This window comes from Colletotrichum jinshuiense, chromosome 4, assembly GCF_051148585.1.
Source record: "Colletotrichum jinshuiense chromosome 4, complete sequence".
Taxonomy (NCBI): domain Eukaryota; kingdom Fungi; phylum Ascomycota; class Sordariomycetes; order Glomerellales; family Glomerellaceae; genus Colletotrichum; species Colletotrichum jinshuiense.
In genome coordinates this window covers 792,757-818,635 of record NC_139311.1, presented here as the reverse complement: position 1 = coordinate 818,635, position 25,879 = coordinate 792,757, and the positions used below count along the sequence as shown (strand labels likewise).

General features: G+C 54.1%; 9 protein-coding genes across 9 annotated transcripts; 2 read left to right on the top strand and 7 right to left on the bottom strand.

Annotated features, from left to right (window-relative positions):
- Positions 1-538: 538 nt before the first annotated feature.
- Positions 539-3,328, top strand: EsH8_IV_000208 (uncharacterized protein; the record flags this gene model as incomplete). The annotated part of the gene is made up of 6 exons (XM_083265098.1): positions 539-694; positions 815-1,266; positions 1,427-1,748; positions 1,808-2,133; positions 2,319-2,648; positions 2,728-3,328. 6 exons carry the CDS (start codon positions 539-541, stop codon positions 3,326-3,328), a joined length of 2,187 nt encoding a protein of 728 aa, XP_083123993.1.
- Positions 3,329-5,848: 2,520 nt separating this feature from the next.
- On the top strand, positions 5,849-7,009 carry EsH8_IV_000207 (uncharacterized protein; the record flags this gene model as incomplete). Its single annotated transcript, XM_083265097.1, has 1 exon — positions 5,849-7,009. One exon carries the CDS (start codon positions 5,849-5,851, stop codon positions 7,007-7,009), a length of 1,161 nt encoding a protein of 386 aa, XP_083123992.1.
- A 274-nt stretch (positions 7,010-7,283) lies between these two features.
- On the bottom strand, positions 7,284-7,928 carry EsH8_IV_000206 (uncharacterized protein; the record flags this gene model as incomplete). The annotated part of the gene is made up of 1 exon (XM_083265096.1): positions 7,284-7,928. One exon carries the CDS (start codon positions 7,926-7,928, stop codon positions 7,284-7,286), a length of 645 nt encoding a protein of 214 aa, XP_083123991.1.
- A 1,159-nt stretch (positions 7,929-9,087) lies between these two features.
- Positions 9,088-10,658, bottom strand: EsH8_IV_000205 (uncharacterized protein; the record flags this gene model as incomplete). The annotated part of the gene is made up of 2 exons (XM_083265095.1): positions 9,088-9,888; positions 9,939-10,658. The coding sequence occupies 2 exons, from the start codon at positions 10,656-10,658 to the stop codon at positions 9,088-9,090; spliced, it is 1,521 nt and encodes a 506-aa protein (XP_083123990.1).
- A 1,485-nt stretch (positions 10,659-12,143) lies between these two features.
- EsH8_IV_000204 (uncharacterized protein) lies at positions 12,144-14,236 on the bottom strand (the record flags this gene model as incomplete). Its single annotated transcript, XM_083265094.1, has 2 exons — positions 12,144-13,867; positions 13,921-14,236. 2 exons carry the CDS (start codon positions 14,234-14,236, stop codon positions 12,144-12,146), a joined length of 2,040 nt encoding a protein of 679 aa, XP_083123989.1.
- A 2,296-nt stretch (positions 14,237-16,532) lies between these two features.
- Positions 16,533-17,768, bottom strand: EsH8_IV_000203 (uncharacterized protein; the record flags this gene model as incomplete). Its single annotated transcript, XM_083265093.1, has 2 exons — positions 16,533-16,939; positions 17,117-17,768. The coding sequence occupies 2 exons, from the start codon at positions 17,766-17,768 to the stop codon at positions 16,533-16,535; spliced, it is 1,059 nt and encodes a 352-aa protein (XP_083123988.1).
- A 1,377-nt stretch (positions 17,769-19,145) lies between these two features.
- Positions 19,146-20,109, bottom strand: EsH8_IV_000202 (40S ribosomal protein eS19; the record flags this gene model as incomplete). Its single annotated transcript, XM_083265092.1, has 4 exons — positions 19,146-19,195; positions 19,259-19,564; positions 19,636-19,699; positions 20,077-20,109. The coding sequence occupies 4 exons, from the start codon at positions 20,107-20,109 to the stop codon at positions 19,146-19,148; spliced, it is 453 nt and encodes a 150-aa protein (XP_083123987.1).
- A 779-nt stretch (positions 20,110-20,888) lies between these two features.
- On the bottom strand, positions 20,889-22,049 carry EsH8_IV_000201 (Zinc/iron permease; the record flags this gene model as incomplete). The annotated part of the gene is made up of 1 exon (XM_083265091.1): positions 20,889-22,049. The coding sequence occupies one exon, from the start codon at positions 22,047-22,049 to the stop codon at positions 20,889-20,891; it is 1,161 nt and encodes a 386-aa protein (XP_083123986.1).
- Positions 22,050-24,390: 2,341 nt separating this feature from the next.
- On the bottom strand, positions 24,391-25,844 carry EsH8_IV_000200 (mitochondrial distribution and morphology protein 10; the record flags this gene model as incomplete). The annotated part of the gene is made up of 2 exons (XM_083265090.1): positions 24,391-25,676; positions 25,748-25,844. 2 exons carry the CDS (start codon positions 25,842-25,844, stop codon positions 24,391-24,393), a joined length of 1,383 nt encoding a protein of 460 aa, XP_083123985.1.
- Positions 25,845-25,879: the final 35 nt, after the last annotated feature.

Sequence of the window (25,879 nt, the reverse complement as noted above, 5' to 3'; positions counted from 1 at the left end):
AGCTCCTCGCCTCCGTCGTGGCTTGCTTGCTTGGGGCAACCGGATCAATGAGGCGGGGTAGCTCGTATTGTGGAGATTAGAATATATGGGTACCTTACATGATTCCACATGGTCGGCTGATGTAAGCAGACCATCCAGCATGTCTACAACGATAAGCGAAGCCTCCCTTATTTACACTTGCATCGAAGGGTGAGTGATTCGTCTAAAAGATATGCAATATACCACATATGCCTTCTGCATGACTAAACGCGTACCATTGAAAGGTCTGAGCTTTGGCCAAAAAGCCCAAGATAAGATCAAATCAGTGGCGTAGAGTCGGCAAAAGGCCAAAAAAACATTCGCCACACAGGCTAGCCGGAGTTAACTCCGGCACATCTCCCTAGGCTTCTCGTGAGTACTTAGGCGAATACAATTTCTTTCCTGTCCTTATGTTTTGCGAGCGCTGTAGCTTGCAACTATTTTCCAAATCTTTCCTTCGTCTCTTGTGCTCCGACCAACCCTGGAATTGCCGCGATTCACCGGTTGGCCATCGATTTGAATGCCGCTAGACAACCAACGACTTCGAACAATTCTTCCCCGACCCCCTGTGGACTCTGCGCCGACAGAGGACGATCAGGGAGGGTCCAAGGCACGCAAGAGAAGGCGGCCATACACGACTAGAGCCTGCAACTTCTGTCGAGAGAAGAAAAACGCTGTACGTTAACTCTCGTTCTTTCCCAAACCCCTTCCAACGCCCCCCCCCCCGAGCCCGGGCCTTTTCCTGTCTCTACGGCAGGTTCTTACGCAAAGACAACTACTGACAGGCCTCTAACAGTGCGATGGACAACCAACTTGCTCCCAATGCCTGCGCCGGGGCATCAAGTGCGAGTATCGTCGAACGATTTCGCAAACTTTGCTCAACTCCATTCCCGCCGGGAGCCAGATTGTGGACACGGAGGAGGCTTTGAGTAATGCAGACGCAGCAGATCTACTTGGACTCCTGAAAGATATACCCGATGAAGATGTGCTCGAAGCAGTACAACTTCTTAGAAGTGGCAACCATCCGGCAGAGGTTGGCTCTGTTCTGCGAGGATACGACGCTGGACTGTCCCAAATTGCGCTTAATAGGGCGATTTTGCCACCAACACAGACATCCTTGGAATTCGAACTGATGATGAGGCACCCGATTGCATATCCCACCTGGGCACCATTCCTGCCCTCTAAGCAAGACTTGGAGTATCTTTTACTCCCGAGCAAAATCTGCTTGGATGGAAGTAGCCCAGCTGCGTGAGTCAACCCTCCCTAAAGAGCTCGGCACAACGGGCTTCCTTTTCCTCGCCAGCCATAATCCGACTCCGTTGAAGTACGTGTATACAGCGTCTTGCACCATCTGGTGCTCTTCGCCGCCACTGTTACTATAACTAATTTGTGTGGCTTCTTACTCCAGTACGATAGGCCCCTCATTTGCTCCTTCCTACTTTTCACTATTCGGTGAGCAACGCGGAGAGCGAAGCTCAGGCGCCTCAAATCCGGTTGCCCTTCCCGAGCCCAGGACATTGTACGACAATAGATTGCTAGGGGTGGACATATCCCGGTGGACAGATTTACCCATCACCAACGAGTTTTCTATCACGGTGCTCTCGATCTACTTCGAAACCGATCATCCAATGATGCCTCTATTCGATGTCGACTTGTTCTTGGATGGGTTGCTGGGCAAGAACCAATTCTGTTCTGGGCTGCTAGTCAATGCTCTATTTTCTTGGGCATGTGTAAGTATTCGCAGGCTGGGAATTTCTTTATATGTGCATATTGTCTCACCATGGTACAGCAGGGATATGCCGCCTTTGAGCCAGAAGCCACTCTGGTAGGTCACGACTTTTATGAAGAGGCAAAGAAGATTTGGAAGGAACATAAAGATACCAGGACAGATCATATCTGCAGCGTAGCAGCGGTACAATACTTGTCCATAACCGCGGTTTCTCTTGGGGCCGGGACAGAGTACCTTGAATTTCATGATGATCTCCTTGAGATGATCAAAAGGCTCGATCTCTTTGATATAGACGTCTCTGAGGTGTCAAGAGGCGAGACCGACGACGGCATAGACTGGCGGCAAGTTAAGGCGCAGATTGCCTGGGCACTCTTCAACACTGTAACGTATGTCAACCCGCTAGAACAACAACCGCCGTTTTCAGCTTTTCTGTCTTTATTTTATTTTACTTCTCTATTTTATTTTCTCTTTTTTTCTTTGCCCCCAACTGAAATGGCTCCATCTAACGTTGAGCCTTCTGCGTACGCGTTTACATGAAATTGGTGTGTCTATGCTAACCGGTACGGCTCAGACTCCTTTCTATGCACGTCCACAAGCGATTGGTTGAACATCCACCCCGCTTTCCCACTCCAGACATTAGCATCCCATCCATACGAGGGAACGACATATCCAAGGAAGGAAGGAGACGAGAATACTTCGCAACTTTACTTCACGAGAGTTGCAAGTTATTCTTGATAGTCGATGATATGGTGCAAGTCATGTACGGTCCGAACCCGCATGCTGAGGCCATATCTCTGGCTTTTGCCGAGGATACCTACAAGCGATTTCTGTCGTGGGCAGACGGATTGCCACTCGAGTTGGCTCAAGGTGACCAGTGCACACACCATGCGTTGGTCTTGCAGTAAGCCACCCATATCAACCCCAATACCTGTCGGTAGGGCCCATATGATGACGGAGAAGTTGACTCGAGCATCCCACAGTATCTGCTACCACCTAGCCATCCTTGACCTATTCCGCTCGCTTGTCAGGCAAAACGACACCTCCAAAATACGACTTCGTTCTTTTTCTTCCAAAGAAGCGAGTCCCAAGGCGGTGCAAGCAGCATCTGTGAATCAGCTCAAAAGAATTGTTCTCCACTATCGACACAGCCATCCGGAATCGGCGTTCTCCCTATTCTGGCATTCGGCGCTGCTCTATCTCTCAAACGCCATGCTCCGCGAGGCAAACATTTCAGGACGAAGCCCGGAATGGCGATTCTACTTTCGTCTCTGCATGTCAAGCTACCAAACGCTTTATACCTGTTTCCGTTTGGCCAAGGGAATTACGCTGGGGTTGGTTTCAATGGCCCTCGATCAGGGCATCATGAATCTTCGGGATGCAAAGGCTATCAGGAGGGACCTTGAGCTAAGGGGCAAGCACCACGACCTCTCGGATCGAGTGGCGGCAGACTTGGTGGTGGATTTGGACCTGGCTGTGACGGACCCTATCGCAGCGCAGGCGGAAAGTTTGATTCAAAAACTCCGGGAAATTGAACTCCTTGAAACTGATGGGAAAGGTAAGGCGAAGGCCAACAGCCAATGATAGGCTAAATGCTGGAGAAAAAAGAGTATTCATTGGATTTTTCACAGGTTTATGGTTTTATCTAGGCTATGCCATATGTAGCCTTGAAGGACAATTAAATGAAACGTGTTGTCACGCCTTGACTGGCCGTGCTTCACTAATACACTTGCAATCCCACCAAGTTCTACTTCACGAAAATGTTCCAGATGTGGCAAGCTTGGTCCATTGGCGGACTCCCACGACGCGGCGGCCGTGACGTCAGCGAGGTATTCTCGGGTTTGCTGCGCAAATTTGAATACTGCCGATGTGTTGACTTGTGGTACAGTAAGCGGCCTTGATGGGATGTTAGGAAATATTTCTACTTCATCCTTCCCTAACAGATTGTTGCGTTTGTCCAATCGTGAGAGATTTCCTACTGTTACCGAAGGTCTGGGTCGGCAATGCAGGGATAACTTCATGACTGTCCCTTGACATGTGGAGCAGTCGTGGTGTTTACAGCACCATTTTGCGCCTGAGACCTGACATTCGACCACGGCGACTCCAAAAAGTGTCTCGCTGCGTTATATTGCAAACAAGGGAGCCATGCCAAGTCCAATAAAGCGCTGAATAGGCGACAATTGAAGACGCCATTGGGCGTTCAAGCCAGATCTGTCTGGGAACTGGGATATTGAATTGGTCCGACAAACCTTGCCCCTTGGGACCGAGAGACAAGAGCGACTGAAGGTTTCCCTTCGATCGGCCCGGGCCTTCGGTGTACCTAGTGCCAGTGGTCTGCAGCCTCGATCCAAGGGGCTAGCCCCTGGTACCTGTGCCGAGATCGACAGGTACGCAAGGGGAGAATATCTCGCCATTATTGCTTCTTTTGGCCGAACCAGCTAGTTTTGTACGAAGTACGTTAAGCGAGAACCTGGCTGACTTAAACCGACTGGCCCAATGCCAGCCCGGTGGCATAATTTAAATTTTGCCACCAAGCGGGATTGACGCAGGTAATAATTGCAACATGACAACGCGGAGAGTACTCACGCGAGCGGGAATCCATGGAAATGAAGCACATCTGCCAAACTTGTAGTAAGTTTTGTTGTCCTAAACGATTACACCGCCCTCACGCAAGCTTCGCGGAAATCGGAGATTGGTCGGGTGCCGTCAGACGACAATTTCGCGTTTGAATGGATAATATAACCTCTACCGGACATCATCGATGCGAGCGCGCATAAACGACCTTACATCTGGCGTATTTGACAAGACTGGATAGCACCAACAGATGTAGTCAGTTTTCTTCTTTTTGAAGGAATGAGCTCACTATATTGAGTAGGTTTAGACAGAGACTCAAACTTCAGACATCGAAACACATCTGTTCCAGGTACATCCGGTCCACGCGGATACGCCCTGCACGCCGCCCTTTCGGAGCTGAGCTGCGCGCAAATGCCACTAAAAACTACCTTAAACATTAAATCCCGCCTTAATATACACGTGTTTCTACCATTCTCACATCTGCCGGTATGGTATTTTCAACGTCCGGACGCTTTGTGCACAGTTCATGTCCCCCTCCATGGTTCTAGCCATGGTAAGAGACACGCATGCGGCCGGGAAGCACCCTTCAGCAGCTGCAGGCGTGCACGTACCGACAGCCCGTATTTGGGGGCGCAAAACCGCTATGGAATATCCGCTCGGAGTGTTTAGTAGGTGACAACGGTCTGAAAGCCAAACCTGCACCACCTTGCGAAAGAACCCTTTTGTAGGTTTCCAGAAGCCTTTGGTCTACAGCCAGCCTCAAACGGGTGGCTTTTCGGCCCAGAGAGGTTAAATACAGCTCTAGAGACGGTTTAATGAACGAAAACGCCACATTTCCATGGCCCTGCGGCAGTGATGAAGTGTACAAAGCATTGCAACATCCCTTGGGAACTTCAAGACAGAGGGTTTCAGCCGTACAACAAGACCGCTCTGTCCAATATCACACTTCTTTTACCAGAGATGGCCGTGAACAGCTCTTGTCGCAAGCTCAAGTACTAGGCTTTGCCACGCCCAAGACCTCTTCAGCCACGCTCTAAGCCACAGCTGTGGCATATGTCGCATGCATCAAAAGTTCCTCATGAAACGGCCTGATTCTTGTTGGGCGCAAGAAGCTTTGCTTCTCTCCAGCCATGGCATAACTAGAGTCTGGTTCTATTTTCTCGTCAGGATGGCAGACGGCGTTACTCATTCCCTGAAGACATGGCTAGAAGAACTTAGTATCTTGCCCTATCACAGCCAGGGCTGGACCGAGGGCGCCGAATAGGCTTGCACAGTAACGGCACGATATCCAATGTAAGGGGCATCCTCCCTGCCGTGAGCGGCCCATGACCTACATAAGCGGCTGCCCTCGCGCTAGTAACTATTCGCTTATCTCTTCGCCTCTCCGAGAGAGTCGTTCAGTCGGCTTTTCAGATATATCGTGGCTTAATGGCCAGACATGGGCCCTCCCTTCGTTCCTGCGTGTTATAATCAACGGCATTCCTGTGCGGACCCCCATTCCAAGAGAAGCGTCTTTCTTGGGCAGGCATCATGGCAATCTACGACGCTCCCGCTTCCCCCGTTTCTTCCGCATTCCCTCGACCCCGGTGGATCATCGGCCAGCAAGGCCGACGCTCCCAGATCAAACTGATCACCGGGCTCGTCATTTGCATTGTCTCCCTCGTCTTTCTCGCATGGCCTTCGACCCACACATACGTACGGGGCGTGTACAACAAGGCGTCCGACGACAACATTCCTAACCAGGTTCACTTTGTCTACGCTCTTTCCGACCCCAATGGGGACTTCAAGTTCAAGTTCTCCCAGTACCTGTCCATGTACGGGTGCTGGTACTACTGGAAACCCCACACAATCTTCCTCCACACCAACGCCAACAAGACGGCCGTTGCCCGGGCGCGGGACGGCGTCGTGGGCAAATGGGGCCAGCGCATGCTGTCGATTCCCGGGGTGAAGGTCAACTACATGGAAATGCCCAGCAGTTCGGCAAACGGCGTGGCGCTCGGCGGCATGGAGCACAAGTCGGACTTCATGAGAGTCAAGGCCGTCCACGACTTCGGCGGCGTGTACATCGACTTCGACGTCCAGCCCCTAAGAGACATCGCCGTGCTCCGCCGCAGCGGCTTCAACGCCATTGGCGGCCGGCAGCTCGGCGGGGAGCTGAACAGCGGCACGTTCATGTCCAAGAAGGGCAGCAAGATGATAGTCATGTGGATGCAGACCATGAACAAGGTCTACAACGGAGGGTGGACGACGCACAGCAACGGCGCCCTCACGGCCGTTGGCCAACGCCTAGTGCAGCAGCCTGGCGAGATGTTGATCATGGAGCCCGAAGCTTTCGCGCCCCTCGGCTGGACCCCGGATAAGAATGCCGAGCTGTTCGGCATCCACAACGAGACATCCAACCTTGAAAACGTCGGGCCGGGAGACCACTTGCTCTCCTTTGAAGAGGAGCTTACTGACAGATGGGATCGGCGGACGGACTTCCCGGAATGGGCGCGAGACTGGTCCATGACTTACCTCCTGCACGGCTTCAGTCCGGCGCGAAACGGTAACCCCGTCGAGGGGTTTGAGCATGTCACGCCTTACTATGCTCTCAACCGGCAGAGCAATTATGCTCGTGCTGTTTATCCCGTCGCCAGAGACATGTTTCACCAAGGCCTCATCACACTCGACGATACGTGGGATGGCAAATAAAGGCGGGATTGCGGGGTTGTTTTCATAAGACATTTTAAATACTGAGCGACACAATTGGCATTTCCTTTGTCTTTTCAAATGGGGGTTAAACTGGGCAATGGGACTTCATGCATAGACGGCTGAGTCCCCCGGCGTTTTAGTTACATAAGAAAATATAATACATCGTAATAACATGACCGATCCCCGTGGTCAGTCGGCAAAGCTCCAATCCGATCTTGGTCAGCCGTGACGGAAAGCGTCAAGACGAAGAACGCTACAGCGTTCGCAATCTCTATTACCTCCGACGCCGGCTGCTATGGCTCCTCGCGCCGATACGCAGAAACTCGTCCAACACTATCCAGAACACCCAGACCTTGATCTGGTCGTAAGCCCACTTTCTCGTCGACTCGGGCGTCGCGTGCCAACCAACAAGCCACAGTCCAGCAATCACGGCGCAGACGATGCCCCGTCTCAGCAGCTCGCTCGGGCCAAACTCGGCGACGCCCAGGAGCATGGCCTCGCAGATCACGTAGGGCCAGTAATTGCTGGGGTGCCAGACGAAGCCCATGGAGGAGTTCCTGCCAATACGGCCGTTTCGGATGGTGGTGCTGCTGGCGCCCGGGAGGAATACGGCCAGGGGGGCCTTCAGTCCTGCGATGCGCCATTGGAAGTAGCAGGCCGACAGCACGATGATGCCGGCGAAGAGGCGGTCGAAGAGTGTGGCTCCTTCGATGTCCATGACCCAGACGACCGGGGTGAATGGGATGGCAGCCGTGTAAAGAAGGGCGGTAACGGGTAGGCAAACGAGTTGGCGAGTAAGGACATTGAGCTCGCCCGGCGGACCGTAGTAGGCCGTGTAGGGTGCCGATGACGGGGCCGGAGGCGGGCCCTTGAAGGACGGGCCGTCATCGGGAGTTCCGTCAACTCTGCAAGAGACCATATTGAACAGAATGGGATGAAAGAAGAGATAAATCTACCCAAGGATTTCAGAACAACCGAGGTTGAGACCTCAGCACGAAAGTTTTCGGGTTTGTTTAAAAACGAGTGTGGATTCAGTTGGTGGTCTCAGGAACCTGGTATTGAAGCAAACGAAAGAGTACTGGGGAAAACTCCTCGGCAAGTGTCGAACGGCCACGTCTACAGCAGAAGACCCGATGCGATATTTATGGTTTGCGGGCTGTTGCTGTGCCTCTCGGGAGGGGGGGCTGTTGCCTGCGATGAATGGCCCCCACAACTTCGAGGGGATTCGGAAGCGCAATTGATTTCTGGTTAGGTTCCAGAGCATTCGACAAGGATCTCAAGCCACAATCAGGCAGCACAGCTGCTGTCGACCTTAACGACGACAAACAATCCTCTCTGCCCGCGCGTTGGACTACCGTCCAAGCGACGTTTCCATGTTCCCGAACTGTCGGGATGCGTCTCGACGGCCTTGCAAGGCTGCAAGCTGTCTAGTTCAGGGCTGGAAAGAGATTGCGCTTGCTGCACACCCAAGGTTGTTAGTCATACATATATGGTTAGTTGGTCGGTGCGTGCTGGCTGCTCAGGTCACGTCGGAGGCTAGCTTCGGTCGAATTTTTAGCTATGCTCAAAAGTTCCTGCATCACAGGCCACGGCGCTAGATGAAGAGCAAACAAGCTTTGCTCGCCTTCGTCGTCGAGGCGCCCTTGCCTCGGCAACCCAGTGCCCCTGGATTGGCTGAGCTAAATTAAACCTTTCACTCGTGCGTATGCCCACCAAATCAAACAATGCAAGCAAGAAGCCGCTGGCGGACCCCTTGGAGACGGGTCCGTGGTGCGTCCGGGCCATAGCCGAAGTTTATGGGGCCGATCCCGGGAGGGGGTCAGGGAAGACACTCGGATGGTAGGGCAAATTCGTTTGTCAAATTGTAAATACAAGAAGTGGAAATCGTCATGAGTCGTCGGTCGCGATCCCAGCTGGCAGGTATCTCGACGCAGACAGACCAAGAACCCCCTACAGTCCCTACTATATCCTTTACAGAAGAAATGAAATGTTTGTCGACTTGCAGCGCGCGGCGGATCCTCCCCGTCACATGCTCAAGCCGCTCCGGCACAGAGCCGGCCGCAAACCCCAATCTACTCTCACTGGTACTTCTTCAAGACCTCGTTGTAGTAGTTGTAGCCTGCGCCCGTCACGGGCTCGAAGGAGTACATGTAGGACGCCCACCAAGGGCCGGCAGCCCACCACGTGGCGCCGAGCCAGACGTCGCTGTTCTCCTGGAGGTAGTCGAGCAGGCCGGTGACGGCCTCCTTGCACTGCGCGTTGGCACCGCCGGCAAACTCGCCAAGAACACCGACCTTCTTGTTGGAGCGGAGCCACTCGGTGGCAGCCTTGACGCGCTCAACACCAATGGTGGTGGAGACACAGTCGGCGGAGGTTCCGCTGCTGTCGCCATCGAGGTACTGGTGCATCTCGTAGACGGTCTTGCCGAGCGGGTCGGTGAGGCCCTTCATGTTGTCGTTGACGTCGGTCCAGCTGTGGGCGCCGCTCCAGGAGTTACCCTCGGCCCAGATCCAGTTCTCGGAACCAGCGGCACGGACACCGTCAATGGCGGCCTGGTTCAGCTTCAGGACGAGATCCTGGTCCATCGAGTTGTACTCGTTGTTGGTGTCGAAGATGACCTTGTCGTTGGACTTGAACTGGGTCGCGAGGTTGGTGAAGAAGGTCTTGAAGGCGGCAGTGTCGGTGATGACGTTGCCGAAGTAGCGGCCGTAGTTGTGGGGGTCGAGGACGGCGTTGCCGCCGGCGGAGGTGATGTGCTCAATGACCTTGGTCAGGCCAGAGAGGTAATCGGCGTTGAACTTGCCCGTGAGGCTGTCGGGAGTCAAGCGCTCCATGCGGAACTGGACGCGGAAGGTGCTGTACCCATCGTTCAGAAGAGTCTGCCGTGCGTCAGTATTGAATGCGAGCCAACTGTCTGGTCATGTCTTACCGTGATCTTGTCCGTGTCCGGGAAGGTGTAGTCCTTGCCCAGGGTACCGGGGAAGTTGGACTCGCCAAACTCGGCGCCGGACTGGTTGGTGCCGAACCACTTGAACTTGCCGGACTTGCCGGTACCGCTGGATGCGGACGTGGAGGGAGCGGCGGCCGAGGTGGTGGCGGCAACCGAGGAGGAAGGAGCCTTGGTAGTGACGACGGCAGTAGTCGAGGGCTTGGGAGCAGTGGTGGAAGGCTTGGGAGCGGCGGTGGAAGGCTTGGGCGCGGTGGTGGCGGGCTTGGCCACAGCATCCTTGGACACCACGGGGGCGGCCGAGGACTTGACCGGGACCACGACAGCGGCCGGGGCGGAGGTCGATGAGGCTGGCTGGGTGTCAATGGGTTTCGCGGATGACACGGCAGCAGCTGGGGCGGAAGCTGAAGGGACGGCAGAGCTCGTCGTGGCGACCTGCGGCACGACGGCACTGGCGGACGCCGCCTTGGACTTACAGCTCCGTTTCGTCGACGTCTTCAACGTGGTGGCCTGCGCCTGGGCGCTGACGCCGCCGCCGCTTCCTTGGACGCACTGGCTGTAGAACTCGTTCTGGACGACGCAGGTGTAACCGGACACGCAGGTCGTCTGGCCGGTGAACCCTTTGCCTCCGCAGGGCATGTAGGGGCCGGCCTGGGCCATGGCCCCGCCGACGAGGGCAGCGCTGATGATGAGTCCCTTCATGGTGAATGCCGGATTCAGTGAAAGGAGCGTGTAAGTCGAAAAAATGAGTGACTGGGAAATCAAATGAGCGTAAGTGGTGCAAATGAGCGGAAGGCCCTGAAAGAGAGGCAAAGAAGAAACTTGGTGCGATGGAACGAGCTACAGCAGCACCTCTGCGAAGGGCATTTTGCCTCAGAGCTTTATATCTGAGTTACTCCTTGAGATCGAAATTGCCCTCCAAATGCGACCTAGTCGACTGCGGTGCCGCCTGGCCGGAACGGTGAAGGTCGAGATCCCTGCCGCGTGGATGCGATTCGTGGAGCCACTGGCTCTGCTGAATCGCCCCATGGCTCTGCGCACCAGCGTGAGTGGTGACGTGAGGGGGAGAACGGTCGGATTGTGGGCACGCGATGCGGGAACTTGTGGTGAGACGGGGATATTGCCTGCTCGCCCTTCATTTGGCTTCCCCCTCCTTCATTTCCTTGGCGGTGTTCTGGAGTGTTCTGGTGGTTCGTCTGGTGTTTTTTGGCTTTTCGGCAACGCTTCCGGGGGGAGGGAGGAGTGCCGCCGGACGGGGGCAATCTTGGGTCGGCCATGCGCCTAATTGAGTGCGTTAATATGTATCCGTAATACCGTTGAAATCAGCGCCTTGGGCCGTTAACCCACCTTGAGGAATTAAGTTAAGGTTCAGCTCTGCCAAATATCAGATACAGTTGGGACTGGTGTGCATGTAAAGTCTATATGTCACCCCACGACATTGCAAAAATGTGCTTTCCGACCTCATCTTGCTGTTTTTTTCCCGCCTCTGCATCGGTCCCTTTGGCGGGCCTGTCAAAGTCTTGGCTTTGCCTGGATGAGGACGATCTTTCTGGGGGAGACGCTGGCCAGGCATACGTGCCGTAACGCCGTGCCGGATCCGATGGAACCAGTGGGTCGTTGTAGCCGGGCTTCCGAAATGTTTCGAGCTTTGAGTGGTTTATCATTTTGACTTTTCCCTCCTGAGTTGTCGCGGCGCAGGCACCGCATTGGGCAGAGCTGCGCTGAGTGAGCAAGGGAGTACCCTGACTTTTCAAGTAAAGCTCATCTGCTTTTCATCTCTTACCCTTTTTTTCTCCTTAATCCCTGTGTTCTGTGGCCTTCTCCTTTCTCTCTTCCCTCGTGTCAAACTCACATCTGCGTATCGCCTAGTGTTTGCTGGTGGCACGCTGCGGAATCCCGTAGCGTAATTTTGCTGATACGACGAGGACCGCAGCATTCCTCTGGGTGGATAAATCATCGATTGCATGCCGACCGTCCTCGACTCTGAGAATCATGTCTAGAGGAGGCACGGGGGTAAAATATGATCGACATGACACGTGGGATTGAGCACACCTGCACTGCTCAATCTCTCGGTTGACTGACCAGGGTCACAACAACTCACAGGCACCCCTTGAAAGTCGAAGCTTGAATTGGGTGGCATAGCATTATTAACCTATGCACGTCCCTCTCTTCAACGCCTGTGTTGGTTTACAGGATAAACGCCAAGATCGTTGCAAAAGTCACCAAAGACATCACTCCCCAACTTGCCCGAAGCGAGCCGGCTGCGTTCTCGTCTTCGTCTTCGCCACCGCTTCCATCGCCATTGCTACCCCCATTGCCACCCCCATTGCCACTGCCAGAGCCCGCCCCTTCTACCACATCGCCAGGGCCAGCGGCCCACTTGAAATTTGACACCACCTTGTCCGAGTACGCTGGTGCAGACGACCCAATTGTGTCATCCTCGTTGGTCGTCGAGCCCGGAACGCACTTTCCTTTGTTCCACTTGACGTTCGCTACCGCCGTCCACAGGTTGGTCATGTTCGTCAGGGTGTCCCAGGTGTAGTACAGCTTGCAGTTGGCCGCCTCGTACCTGAACTGCACAGGGACGCCGTCCAGGTCGTCATCGAGGTATATGTTGGCCGAGTTGACGGTCCACGTATCCGTGGGCAGGCCGGCGAGCGGCGGGTTGGGCTGGGCGAAGGGTGTCATGTCAACTCCCTCCGGGGGTAAGACGAATGCGCCCAGCGCAGGGTAGATTGTTTGATAGGGGTACAGCGAGATGACGGGTCCGCCCTTGGTGCCTCCCACGGATTGCATGGGCGCATCGATGGGCCGGCCGCCCATCGCAACGACCTGGATGCCGAGTTCGCGAGTCATCATGCCGACAACGTAGGAACAGGCGGATGCGCAGTGGCCGTCGGTGAGGATGATCGTGTCCTCGGGCTTGAACCACGCCTCCGGGATCTCGAAGATGCCGGGCAGCCCGGTATGCGCATACGACACGTCCTTCGGCTGGACGACGTTGGTGTAGTTCTTCCCGTCAATGGTTTCGGGCCCGTAAAAGTCCTCCCAGCTGGTGAAGTTCTTCAGGTCCTCGTCGACGAAGCCATTGAATCCGATCGGGTAGGGGAGCGTCTGCATATCCGCGCCCAGCTTCTCCGCCGTCGATCCCACCCAGTTGAGAGCAGCATGCGCGCGGAGGCGCAGGTTCATGTGCGCCTCCTTGCCGGCCTCGGGGAACAGCGTCGCATACAGGCTCATCGCGTTGGCCACCAGACCTCCGCCGTTGCCCTGCAAGTCAATGATGAGCTTCGACTTGCTCTGCCTTCTGCTTGCTTCGACAAACTCGCTGGTGACTCTGATGAATTCAAGGGGGTCCTCAAGAATCTCGGAGATGGTTTTCCCGGTCTGGTTTAGCGACGTGAAGATGTTGACTGCTAAAACGGCCGTGTCTTCCAGTGTCGAGTCATTGAAGAGGTAGCCGCTGATGTACTTATCCTCGTGGATCACAAAAGGTTCCGGGTACCCCTTCAACTCGGGCTCAAACTCCCTTCGTGTGGTGTTGAAGCTCACTTCCGGCTCGCCATCCTCCCCGGGTACCTCGAAGCGCTTGTGCACCGCGTCACCGGAATCGATGCCGGAGAAATTCGCGGCTATTCGGGCGGTGTTGACAATGGTTACCTCGGTGCCGTTGGAGAACTCTATTACACTCTCGTCGGGGAGGGTGGTATGCAGGTATCGACCAGCCGAGGCCGTTTCAAGCATATTTTCCAAGGCAGCGCTGTACAGCTGTTCATTGTAGGCTGCATCAGGGTCCTGGTCGCGGGAGTTGTCGACGGATCGCTGCTGGATGTAGTCCACAATCGGTGTCGCGTCGAAGGACTTGACCTCCGACGCATTGTATCCCTGCTGCAAGCTTCGCTCATAGTCGGCTGGGTTCACGTCAGCGATATTCACCACACACAGATCGCGGGGGTCGAAGTACAGTGAAGATAGACTTTGGGTTTTGTGACGCCGTCTTCTGAGATGGAGATGAAAAGCGCCGGGGTTGAGAAGCTAATCAATACGGCCAACACTGGAGACCACGCGAGGTGTCCATCGCGGGGCTTGACGTTGATCAGCCTGTAAAGATCGACAGTGAAATCGAGCTGTGATTCGTAGCCGTCATTCTCGAGCAGCTGAGTGATGTTGTCGAACCCGCCAAAGATGTCGACTCCGGGGTAAAGGTACTCTTCAGGTGGGTCGGGTAGTATGCCGATGGTACTCTGGAACTCAAGCCACGGACGGAGGTACTTGACCATCGCGACGTCTCTCTCGACGTCCGCCGGGATTGATTTGAGGCATCGGTACGCCACTGACGGTTTCACCACTACATTATCTGCGAAGAATGTCAGACCGTGCCTGCAGTATGTGTGTTTACACATTCAATGTCGGATGACTAGAGGTTCTGAAGTGACCTACTCGCGGTGTTTGCTGAGACTGCCTCATCATACGCCCTGCCAATCTCGGCACAGGCGTCGCTGCTCCCGGTTTGTCTTCGGAGCGGAGTGGAGACTGCCGGGGCGGCGACGGCGAGGCCCACGAGGGGTAGAACCCGCGCAAGCATAGATGCAAGATGCATCATTCTATCGACAAGGTCGTGGAATGAAGCTTGTGAGCACGCAATGGACGTTTTGGCGATTTCCTCGCAGCCTTACATGATGCCAGACGGGGCGCGTCCGCTCTTTGTAGAGCGCGCGCTTCCAAGACAATCCCCGGTACGTCGCACCCAACGGACGCATCCTTCTGTGGCACCGGCAAGCATACCAAAGTCCCCTATTCGAGGCGATGAGCGAGCCGGAAAGGCTAGGTAACATTGGCGGCTCTTGGCAACCATGGGGCCTTTTCGCGACTCTGTCGCCCTACGGGCGAAAAGAAAGCAACAGGACCCAAATTTCGCCCGGCTTCCGGCCATCCTATTAGGTGAGAGAGCCCCTGGGTAAACCCCCAGGCAGCAAATTAACGCTGGCTGGGATCCATCTGCACTCAGCTCGGGCGATGCATGGATCCAGCTAATGACGTCGCGCGTGAGGATTACAGCTCTGGGCATTACGTACGGGCTTCCTAGTCCGATTTGACCGGTTTGTTGGTTGTTTGGCGTTCCTTGGAATTGTGATGCGCGTGGCCGCGTTTGTGGACGCTGCCAAGGCACATCGGAAGTGTTGGCCCGCGCCTCAGCTAACAAATGCAGGGTCTCTTCCAGAGGAATGATTTGCGCAGTCCTCTTGGCCTCATTCTTATTATTATTTTGAGGACGCATATCGCGCATCCCAGGGTTTCTTTGCGGCTCTAATATGCGCAGAGGATGTTGTCTCTCTTCTCTTCCCCAATTCAATTAAACACCCCAGCAGGGACCAATTGCCAACTTATGACCACGTAGTTCCCTATCGGAGCGATCTACAGATTTCGCGGCAACCTGCAGCCAGTCGTCCACAGCTCCGAGTTGAAAGTAAAATTTGCTTCAAATTCCCTTTCCAGTCAATTCACTGTGATTCATTCCAGTTTATGTTCTCAGAGATTTATAGTCGGAGCGGAAGGAGAACATAGGCAAGGGACAGATTGATATTTCAACTCCACTCAACGTCTCGTAAAGGATATTACAAACCTAAACGAGCTTCTTAGTCGGAGAAAAGGCGACAGTAGGTATGATCATTATCACCGTCGGCGCTTCTTATGGGTCTGTGGACAGGGGGCGTCTATCTGCAACAATCATCAACTATATTCACCTAGGCGCCATGCCTGCTGAGTGTTGCTAAAGTGCACCAAGAATGAAGAGAAGAAGGAAGAAAGGTGCCATATGTTACTGGAGATGCGTTGATACCGTCTCATCAATTTGAAACCCAGGTTTTTCTTTTCTCCTGTTCTCCGCCACCTAGCTATAGTGCCGACGTCGACATGGAGGGGTCTGGTTGGTGATTGAGTGATCCCAGCACATCAGAAAATCAGAATGGCAACTCATCAGAACATAGGACATGCCAACTTGCCACTATCATGTGTATGAAGTGGATGTCGAGGCTTTTGAACACCATTCCTATTAACTTGATATTTGTTCTTTTTAGGAACAAAGTCTGACAATGATAAAAATGATGCCCTCTCGACATCTCTCTGACTCCCCACCTTCTGTAAATCCACCGAGACTGAGAGACGGATTTCAGCCCTGTGGTAACCTATAAGACTAGAGATAGGCGAGACAGAACAAGAAGAGTTCCAACAAGTAAAAGTCCGTAGCAAGCAAACCAGTCTCAGTCAAGCCATACACGAGTCCTCGTTAACCACGTATTTCTGTACAGCACGTCTGTTCTAACCACCGACCGTCGTCGCTGTCAACCAAGCCGACGGCTGGAGTTGGCAAGGTTTCCGAGTCGACCAGCAAACACAGAGGTCCCTTTTAAAACATCTAGTCAGCTAACTAATAAACTGCCGATGTTTCTAGGTCTAGGCCTTACCTGTGCTGTGTTTCTTAGCTTGGGCCTTGGTTGCCTTAGCCGCCGCTTGAGATCTTCGTCTCTTAAGCTTCTTGGCCCGTCGTTGATTATTGCTTGGATTTTGCTGTTCCTCCTAGAAATGGCTCTGAGTCGGCGCGTGATCATACGGGTTATGTGTTTGCGAGAGTTCCCTAGTGAACGGAGTGGGCTCCTTAATGACTGGAGTAGGTGGATACGGCTTCAGTATTATTTCCTTGGGAGGCTTTTCCTTGTAGCTGAACCTCTCGCGTATGACTTCGCCGAAACTATCTGCGACTTCAGGGTGTATTTCTAGTTGGGGCAGTGGGGATGAAGCGATTGAATCAGACTGGTTAGACTGGTTAGACTGGTGAGTAATGTCTTCATCTTCGGAGTTCCAGGCGTTGGTTTTTCTTGACTGATCCTGGTCATGTGTAAATCCATTGTAGACAATGTTATTCCAGCTGCCCTCCTCGATTTCCTGGAGATGTAGTTGTAACTCTTCGCCCTCGCTATCCTGGCCTGTAGCACTGTCGGCGCTTTCGTTCAGTTGCTGTATGTGTATATCCTTGTTGACAATTCTGGTCTTGGGTTTAGGCGGTACCGTACCATCAAGGATCAAATTCTCTTCCTAGGAGTGAATTGTAAAGCGAATTCCTGTGGCTAAGGCAAGCTTCCGAACGAAAGGTACACACTGACCAGAGCGGCGCGGCGTGCCACAAGGACCACGGCTCAGATGAATCTCGAATGCAGGTGTAAGCCCCTGCTCTTTAAGATTTACTTTCAGCTGATTAAGATGCTGAATAGTAACTTCCCCCTTGATGCCAAACATAGCAAAAAAGGTATAGACGATGTGAGCGGATAGCTTCTTCTCAACATGACCGGCCCTCCAGTTGCCGAAATCCTCCTCCGTAGCCTTCTTCTTCCGGCCGTCATAGATAGTCCTCAAGTTGATTCCTACCTCTTTAGCGAGACGTTTGACGCGTTCTGTCCACTTGACATGGTACAAGAAATCAATTTTGTCGACGTCTCGTTGCGGGGTAAACGAGGTTCCACTGACCGCCATCTTGTGAATGTGAAGTTCGCCACGGTCATCACGGCTGCCAATAAAGCCACAGGTCTTTTGGCTGAAAAGGTGTTTTACCTTCTGGATCGGTCTACCTTCACAGCTGTACTCAACGCTGCCGATAGACTGAAGAGTTTTGACCACATGACCGTCCTGTCTGTATATATAAAGATCTCGATTGACTTTCCAGATGGCGTAATCGACTTCGGTTTCTTTGGCGCCAGCACGTAGCTGGGCTTCGCCGATCTGAATAAGGACATCGACACGTGGGTGTTGATCGACCATTCGCTTGAGAAAGAAAATCTTATCTGAATGTTGATCGCGTACCGCATCATTTCCTAGGCTCTCGCGCTTAAAGTCAACGATGTCGCTGCTGTTGGTAAGGGCTGTTTCGTCGGCAGAAGGCGCGGTGGTAGACAACTTCCATCCGGCGTTTTGTGAGTGTTCGACTGTGGGAAACGGGACATCACAGTCCATGAGTTCCAATTGAATTGCTGCACTATCCGTACAGCAGAGGGTCTCTGAGGTCAGCCTCGCTAAGTCTGACATGGTGTTGTGAAATCCGGTTTGCGTTGAGCTGAGCTTTGGAGCAAGAATAGAAACAGTGCGTGCCTGCTTTGAGTTATAAGATGAGTTGGAAGTTCTTTTGAATAGCGACCGGTATGAGTATTGTCTTGGAGAAGGATGGACAAGAACAGACTTTAGAATGTGAAAGTAAGAAGTGGCGATGGGGAGGCAAGCGAGACTTTTATAAGGAGGTAGAAGACGAAGGTACGATTCACGAGGAGTTACTTACCTACGGTGAGGGTATAGTATCGTTAATCACTAGCCCATAGGCAGGATATTTTGAGGGTCAACGGCGAAAAGGAGATCGCGATCGTGACTCGCAGTTTTGCTTGTGATTCTTAATAACTACGGTCGATGGCTTGAAACTGAGACCGCCGTAGATGAGCTTGGAAAGGTAATCTCGCGGCACACGAGAAGGAGGGTTGAAATGGTGATAATAGACGGGAATTCGAATGTTCATGACATGTAGTTGGGAAAGGAAGATGGTAAGAGGTCGACGCGGCCGGGTTCTTCTGAGAAATCAACTTCCGCACCCCGACGGTGATGTGAAATAGAGAAAGGTGGGGGTTGCAAGTCGAAGGTGTCGATAAATAAGGTAACCTCCAGTAGTTGCGTTGGAACTAGGAAGGCAGGCAGCTTGAAGGTAGTGAGGAAAGAACGACAGCGAGGGGGAAAGCGATGAGAGTACGTATGAGTGGTACGGAGATATGAATATTCATGTGCACGAAGAGGATGCACCGATATCCAGACTTTGCAGGACAGAAGTTGGGACAGGAAGGTGCAAGAGTCGTAGCAGCCGACTAGACATCTCATACATCCCATACTACGCCAGCAATACAACTCACGACATGCCCATGCAACGTATTGGCGCGAGTCAAGATGGGCTGACGACTGAGGTCCAGCATGAATTCAGCGGGCGCAGCACTACATGTCAAGAGAGTATAAAACACCAGGTGAAGACGGAACTTGAATTTGGGGGTTCCAAATGCTCAATCGTGAAACCGTGATCCATTTTCAGACGCCTAACCCAATGCCCTTTGCCGTAGCCATGAACCGAAACCTCATTTTACCACAAGCAGTTGTGTGGGGAATAATTTACTCGTCATCCTCCTCCTCCTCAGCCTCAGCGGTGGTCTGGGCGATACCTTTGGGGATAGTCAGCATACGAGTTCGCATGTAGTAGGGTCGAGATGAGGGGTGAAACTCACGGTCCAAATCACGCTGGCCGGACTGGGTGATGCGGCGGCCACCCTTCTCCTCGTCCTGCTCAAGGACACCGATCTTCTCAAGGGCCTGGACGATCTTGCGGTCGACGGAGCCGGAAGCATCGACGTGGTGGGAGGGACGGACACCGCGGTTCTTGGCGGAGCCGTGGACCTTGCGGAGACGGCCGACACCGACGGTCTTGCGGAGGTAGATGTGGCGGGCGACGGAGGCAGCGCGGACGTAGAACCAGTCAATGTTCTGGGGGGGGAGCTCCTTGGCGGGGCCGGTCTTGACGATATCAACCCAACCTGGCGGTGGATGTTAGCATGCGGCCTAGGGAGTGAAGGGATTATAGACTTCGAACGTCAGTAGAACATACCGGGGATGGGCAGCTTGCCCTGACGCTTCAAGAAAGCGGCATACGCGTTGATGAACTTCTGCGCCTGCAGGGAAGAAAAAAACACCAATTAGCATGATTCCGTCATCAGAAGTCTTTCGACTCCCTCGCGCCTGCTCGTTTCCTCAATTGTGTTTTTCATCTTTCTCTTCGTATTCCTCGCCGACTGCCCCCCTCGAATAAAGCCCGCCCCCTTCAAATGTCCCGCTTCGTCATCGCGATATCGCAAGATCTGGTGGGGGTATATTTCAACTCCTCATTGGAATCAAGCTTCGGCGGTGCGAGACAAATGTCGGGGGTGTGTTTTCGTGCTTCCGAGTGGGGAGTGCGGTATCATCGGAGTACAGAAATCTGCATGTCGCAATTCGAGGTTTCGAAAAGAGTGCTTCGAGAGGTCTGTTGGGTAGCGTGGTTTCAACCTACATCGACATCGCGAACGTTGACACCTCCGGCCATTTTTGCGGTATTGGTTGGGTATTGGGGGGGAAGGAGGGTGGACTGGTGCGGCGCTGGGCGATGAAATTTGGCGATGAGGTCGGTCGATCAAATCAGTGTCGCAAAACTGGACTCGCGATTGGAAATTTTGGTGGTTGACCCGGAATCTTGGCGGAGGGCAGAAAGCCCTGGGCGGAAGCGGGGCATCACGTGCACGTCCAGAGAAAAATTCTGCTACAGCTCCCCCTCACCGAAACTTTTCTCCCAGGGTTATCTCAGACATCTCGCGCTAGCCCCGAATGGTGCCGCTTCACGTGGGGTCAACGATGCATCCCTTGTCATTGAGGGGTTCAGACCGCACTCATCCGAACGGCACTGGACCCAAGTCGAAGTCATGATCAACACTTCGAGGATACGGCTTTCTTTTCGAGAACGGCCTCAGGGCCTAGAAGACTTATGATTCCTTGCTACAACTCAAAATCGCATGCATTACTGCCTTACCGTGCCTCTTGTACTGACACGAAGGCAGCAACAGCATCACGGGTGACAGATATACAGACATTTACGATGAAATAGCCTTCTTTCCTTTCTATCAATATTTTCTAATTCCATGCCTAGAAGGCCCCATACGAAACTCCTCGTTATGCAAAATCCAAAATGCCTACAACAGAAATATTCCACACCATGCAATAAAGGCAGGCTCACAGACCCAGGTATCATTCTCACCCATTTTCCCATTTCCCGTCTCTTCAAAGTATAGTTCAGTCCATACAACGGCCGTCACGGCCAGCACGTTACCTCTAGGCCCAGTTGGCCAAGACGGCCATCACTCCAGCACCCAGAGTGACGCAGCCAAACGCAAACAGTTGCACCTTGAGCGGCGAGTTTCTCATTTGCGGGTTGAACATGAACTCGTGGGCCAGCAGCTCAACCAGACCCGTGTACATCAGAATACCGGCGCTGATAGAGTCGAAGATTCCGTTGACGAGAGTCTGCGTCTGGGCGCTGCTCGGCTTGGCGGCAATACCAACGGCAATGGCGAGAGGAGTTGAAAGTCCGTAAATGGTAGCGAGAATATGAGGCCACCAGCGGCCGTGAGAAGGCCAAGATGTGGTGGCAAGACGAGAGCCAAGACCGAGACCCTCAAAGAACTGGTGGAAGGTGAGAACGATGAGAAGGACGACGAGCTCATCGCTGGTGGCGAGGACGAGACCGATGAAGATGGAGTGGAACACGACACCAAACTCGAGGATGAAGATTGCGGTCAGCTGACCGGCGAGACCAGAGTGGCTGTCTCCCTCGACGTGTTCACGAGCATGGCCGAGATGGTCCCTTCCGCCAGGAGGGTAGCTAACATCGTCGGCAAGCCCAGGCACCTTCTTCGGGTCAACAAAGCCGGTACCCCTCTCGGCATCACCGATGTCATGAGGACAAACATCGCTAGCGCTCGTCCCGTCGGTTCCTTGGTCCTTGATCTTGGTTGCGATGGTGTTGCCAGCTCCGCCCAATTCATGGCTGTGGCTGTGAGACAAGGCTGAAGCGGTCACATTGGAGGCAACCATTTCGATCAAGAACATGACCATGACAGTCATCAAGCCGATGGCGAAGGCCCAGTCGTACTCGCCCAGCATAGGCGCCAGGCACTCGTTGTGCAAGGCCTCGACACCGGGAGACAAGAGATGCATCCAAGCGGTGGCAATGATGACACCGGTACCGACGTACTTGAAGACGAAGAAGGTCATCTTGGGGACGTGCATTCTGGTGGTCCGGGCCAGGAAGATGGGCAGGAAGCCACCGAGAAGCGAGGCGACGAGGATGACGAAGATGGAGGCGATACGCAGGGGCATGTTGCTCACGTCGACGGCGGCAGCGCCGCACTCGTTGGCGGCTTCATCGGCTCCAGTGCCGGCGTCCTGGCGGAGGGCGAGCAGCTTCGCTGCAGAGATTTCCAAAGGATTCATGTTTTCTGATGTTTTTCAGGTGCCGTGACGAAAAAAAGAGTCCGCAAAAACGAAGTTTGCTTTTTATGACTGTGGCGGGAGTCGGTCTCCGAGAGGCAGTGGCCGGAGACAGGTGGGCACCCGGAGGGACGACTCTGCGGCGCAAAAGGTCGCACACGTTACGAGACGGCAGCTGAGCAGCACAAGTCTATCGGCGATGGGGCGATGGACTCAGAACCTGTGCGTCTCCGAGAAAATGGATCGAATGCCGGCCGGGTGCGCGTGCTTCAGGGTGACACAGGAGGCCGAATTCGTTGTAGAGTGGCGGCGAGCGGGGGTGAGAGACAGCGTAGGGCGGGAGGCTCTTGGAAGATGGATCCTCGCAGGTCTTGGCTCGCAGCTTGGCGTCTTGGTAGATGGGGAGAAGTGAGGCTCTGGGACGGCGCTGGGCAGTATATAATATGCGCCAAGAGCAGGGGGTCTGGTTGATGTGATGATGAAGAAAGACTTTGCGTATCCAAGAGGGGTGGGCAGGTGGTGGTGGTGGGCGGCGCGCGAGAGGTGTCGAGAACCCGGATGGTCGTCGGTCGCGGGGGTTAGATGAGCATAAGAGGACGGAGGTACCCCCCGCTTAAACACAATGGGCTTGACGAGGACGGAGGAACCACAAAACGTCGGGAAACCCGGCACCCTGCAGACGAAGGGAGTAAATCAGGATCTTATTTCGTCGTCGGCAACCGATTTCTGTGGTCCTATGAATGCGACTGGTGGGAAGGAAGACGTCAAGCAGTGGGTGTACACTACGCGCAGCCGCAGCTGATTGTCTTCGCAGGGTACAGCTTGCTTCTAGAGGGATTATAAAAGTGAAATAGGGCAGCTGAGAGAGAAGAGCCGAGTTTCGGCAGAGCGGTCAACATCAACGACCTCTTTGATAAGTCAAAAAGCCGTTCCAAGAGAAATAGAGTTTCGACGGCCTCTCGTTGATTGTGTAGTCATATCGCAGAAGTCGGCACCAGAGCGATGCAGACACAGGCACGGGCGGGTGTGCGCAAAATGGAACAAAACGAGAACCTTGATGGCCAGCCGCGACATAAGATCCACTTTTCGCACCTTGTTCTTACCTCGCTGCCCTCTTATCAAAGGAGACCACAGCAACTGCTCCCCTGCAGCTTCCGCATTCAGAGAGCCAATATCGTTTGGCCCGAGAGGTCGAGCCTGACTACTTTGTCCGGTTACAATACCTGCGGCTTTCTATTCAAGCGAACCATGACGCCGGAGCTGGAGCCTGTTTGGGCAGCAACGGCCACGGCATCCAACATTCATTAGTTGGCGCATTCCTCGCGACATCCCACCCGCCACGTTCCCGTGGCTGGCAGCTTTGAAACTGGCTCCATCCCTGCCCACCCTCGCGCTAGTCCGCTGTGCCCGCCCCACGCTTCAGATTTTGTGCCAGATTGTGGCGTTCCCTATTGGATATCGAGCTGTCCATCAAGGTTCTCCGCACTAGTTTAGCCATCAAGGTCCTCGCTCCGATATCAAGAGCGCGCAAGTCTCTTTGCACGACTGACCACTCGACTACATGACTGGTGTCTGTAGCGTTTTGACATGCATTGGCTAGGAACGAATATAGCAACACCTACCATTGTGTCGGGAACACCTTGTTATTCATTCCTCGATGTGACTCTGCACAAAATTCTTATTATTATTGCGGCTATTGTGGCACCATGAAAAAAATCATGGTCTCTTCCCATTTGTCTTGTTATACGATATTCCATAGGCTACGGCACCTCGCCCGAAATAGTGGCATGTAAGCCACCAGTGACGCCCAAGGCTAGACTGAGCGCCTTTGTAATACCATTGACGCATGTGGTTGTCGGTTGCTGATCGTCCCATCGCAAAAAAAGCCTAGCCAAGACATCCTCTGATGGTCAAGCTTTGGCCAAGCCGGCTGCTTGCTTCCGTCATGGATACTATCATGTAGAACCTAGACGTCTAACCAGCACTCTTTTGCAAGGTGCGGAGCTTGGGAATCATATCCTTGGTCTTCCCGGCATGGCTATCCCAGAAAGGCAAACATGAAAGGCAATGTCGCATTTCTTCCATTCCACTTTACGCAGCTGCCATGGCCTTCCCGACGCCATCTTGCGTCAATAATTTGCGGCGTCACCTCGGGATGCGCCCATAGGACCCATTGCCACGACGCCGGAATCTGAGTCCAACGCTCGCATGTGGTGCTACAGTAGCCGCGCCGTGATACCGGGGGCTCAAACCATGCTCCAGCTGCCTAAATTTGCGACCGAGACGTCGGGGCTGATGTCGCATCGGGAATGATACCCGGTGGGTTTCCAACGTCGCAGCCCATTCATGACGAGAACTGGATTTCCACTCCCAAAGTGCGAAACGGCGAATCAAGCTTGCGCAGATCGATTGCGCTGCCGAGGCTGAACAGGAGAGACTTGACTCTGCCCTCCCAGAGGACTCCAATCTTCATGTTCTGGTCCAGTCGTGCCTTGATGACACTGCCGTATTCATCCACGCCCTTGGTGTCCGGCGTGCCGGCACCCGTCGCTTTCGTCCCATCTAGCGCGGGATCGTCCAATCTCCACTCCATCTTCGCCTGAAAGCTGCGCTCTTTCAGCTTCTCTATCCGTTTCTCGGCGGCAGGTCTTGGTTCCTCGGGCTGGGGCTCGTCTACTCTCCACTCAAGTTTGGCCTGGAAACTCCGCTCCTTCTTCACAAAACTCTCGGCCGAGAGGGCGGGCTCGAGGTTGCGGGTCAGGTTCTTGCGCCACAGCTCCATGCCCACAGACCAGTCGCTCTCGTAGCTGTACACGTTGAAGTCCATCCTCGTCGCGAGACTGCAGTGCTTGCCAGCCACCACCGCGTAGCTGGCACTGATGTTGCCCATCAGGGGGTTCAGAGTCAACGTCGCCGTCAGCGGTGTTCCGCGGTGTTCCGGCAGCGTCGCAAAGCGACCACCAACACTGACACCGCCCGACTTGTTCAGCGTGCCGTAGTAGATCTCCCCGCCGGCGCTGAAACGTCCGTAGATTCGCTCCTTGGCGTCGTCGCTGGGCCCGTTTGGTTTGCCATTCAACCGTCCGCCCGTCCGCGGCGGCGGAGGCGGAATATTCCCCACGTCCCCACCAAAGTTATAGATGCCTCTGAATCCAAGCAAGCCGCCATCGGACGAAGCCAGCCCCTCGATGGCGTACCTTCCAACGTCGTACTGGGCCAAGCCTAGCAGCGTCCCGCCGTTGCGCAAGAACTTACCCGACACGGCGCTGAGTTGGAGCTGCAATGCTGGGGACACGCGCTTTACGACGAGCGCTTCGAGGAGGGATTCGGGGAGGTAGAGGCGACCGTACAGCAGCGATGCGGCCGCCGGGCTGAGGAGGGGGTATAGCGTTTTGTCGGTTCGAGGCGGGAGGTCGGCGAGGGGGCGGTAGGAACGCAGCAGCGCCGGCAGCGGAATATCTTCGGACTTCGGCGTAAGGCTGGCGTGGAGTGGCACTGAGGAGTAGAGGTAGGAGATGGAACCGTCGACGACGCCTACAGAGCCGAGCTGGTATGATGTCGCGAAGTGGGGGGTGGCGAGGGAGGAGAGAGTAAGGCGTAGGCCTTGCGGCGTCGGGAAGTTGAGCAATGCTAGATTTCACATGTGTCAGCTGTTGTATAGTACAAGGACAGAGAGTACAATGCATCAGCACAAGACATACAATCTGCAGTTGCGTTAAGCGACGAGTACGAGTTATCGCGGTTCCAGCCAGTCGCCTCGTAGAAGGCGCTCTGCACATAGCTCATGAACTCGCGCATGGCGGGCAGGTCTGCAGTGTTGCTTCAATGAGCAA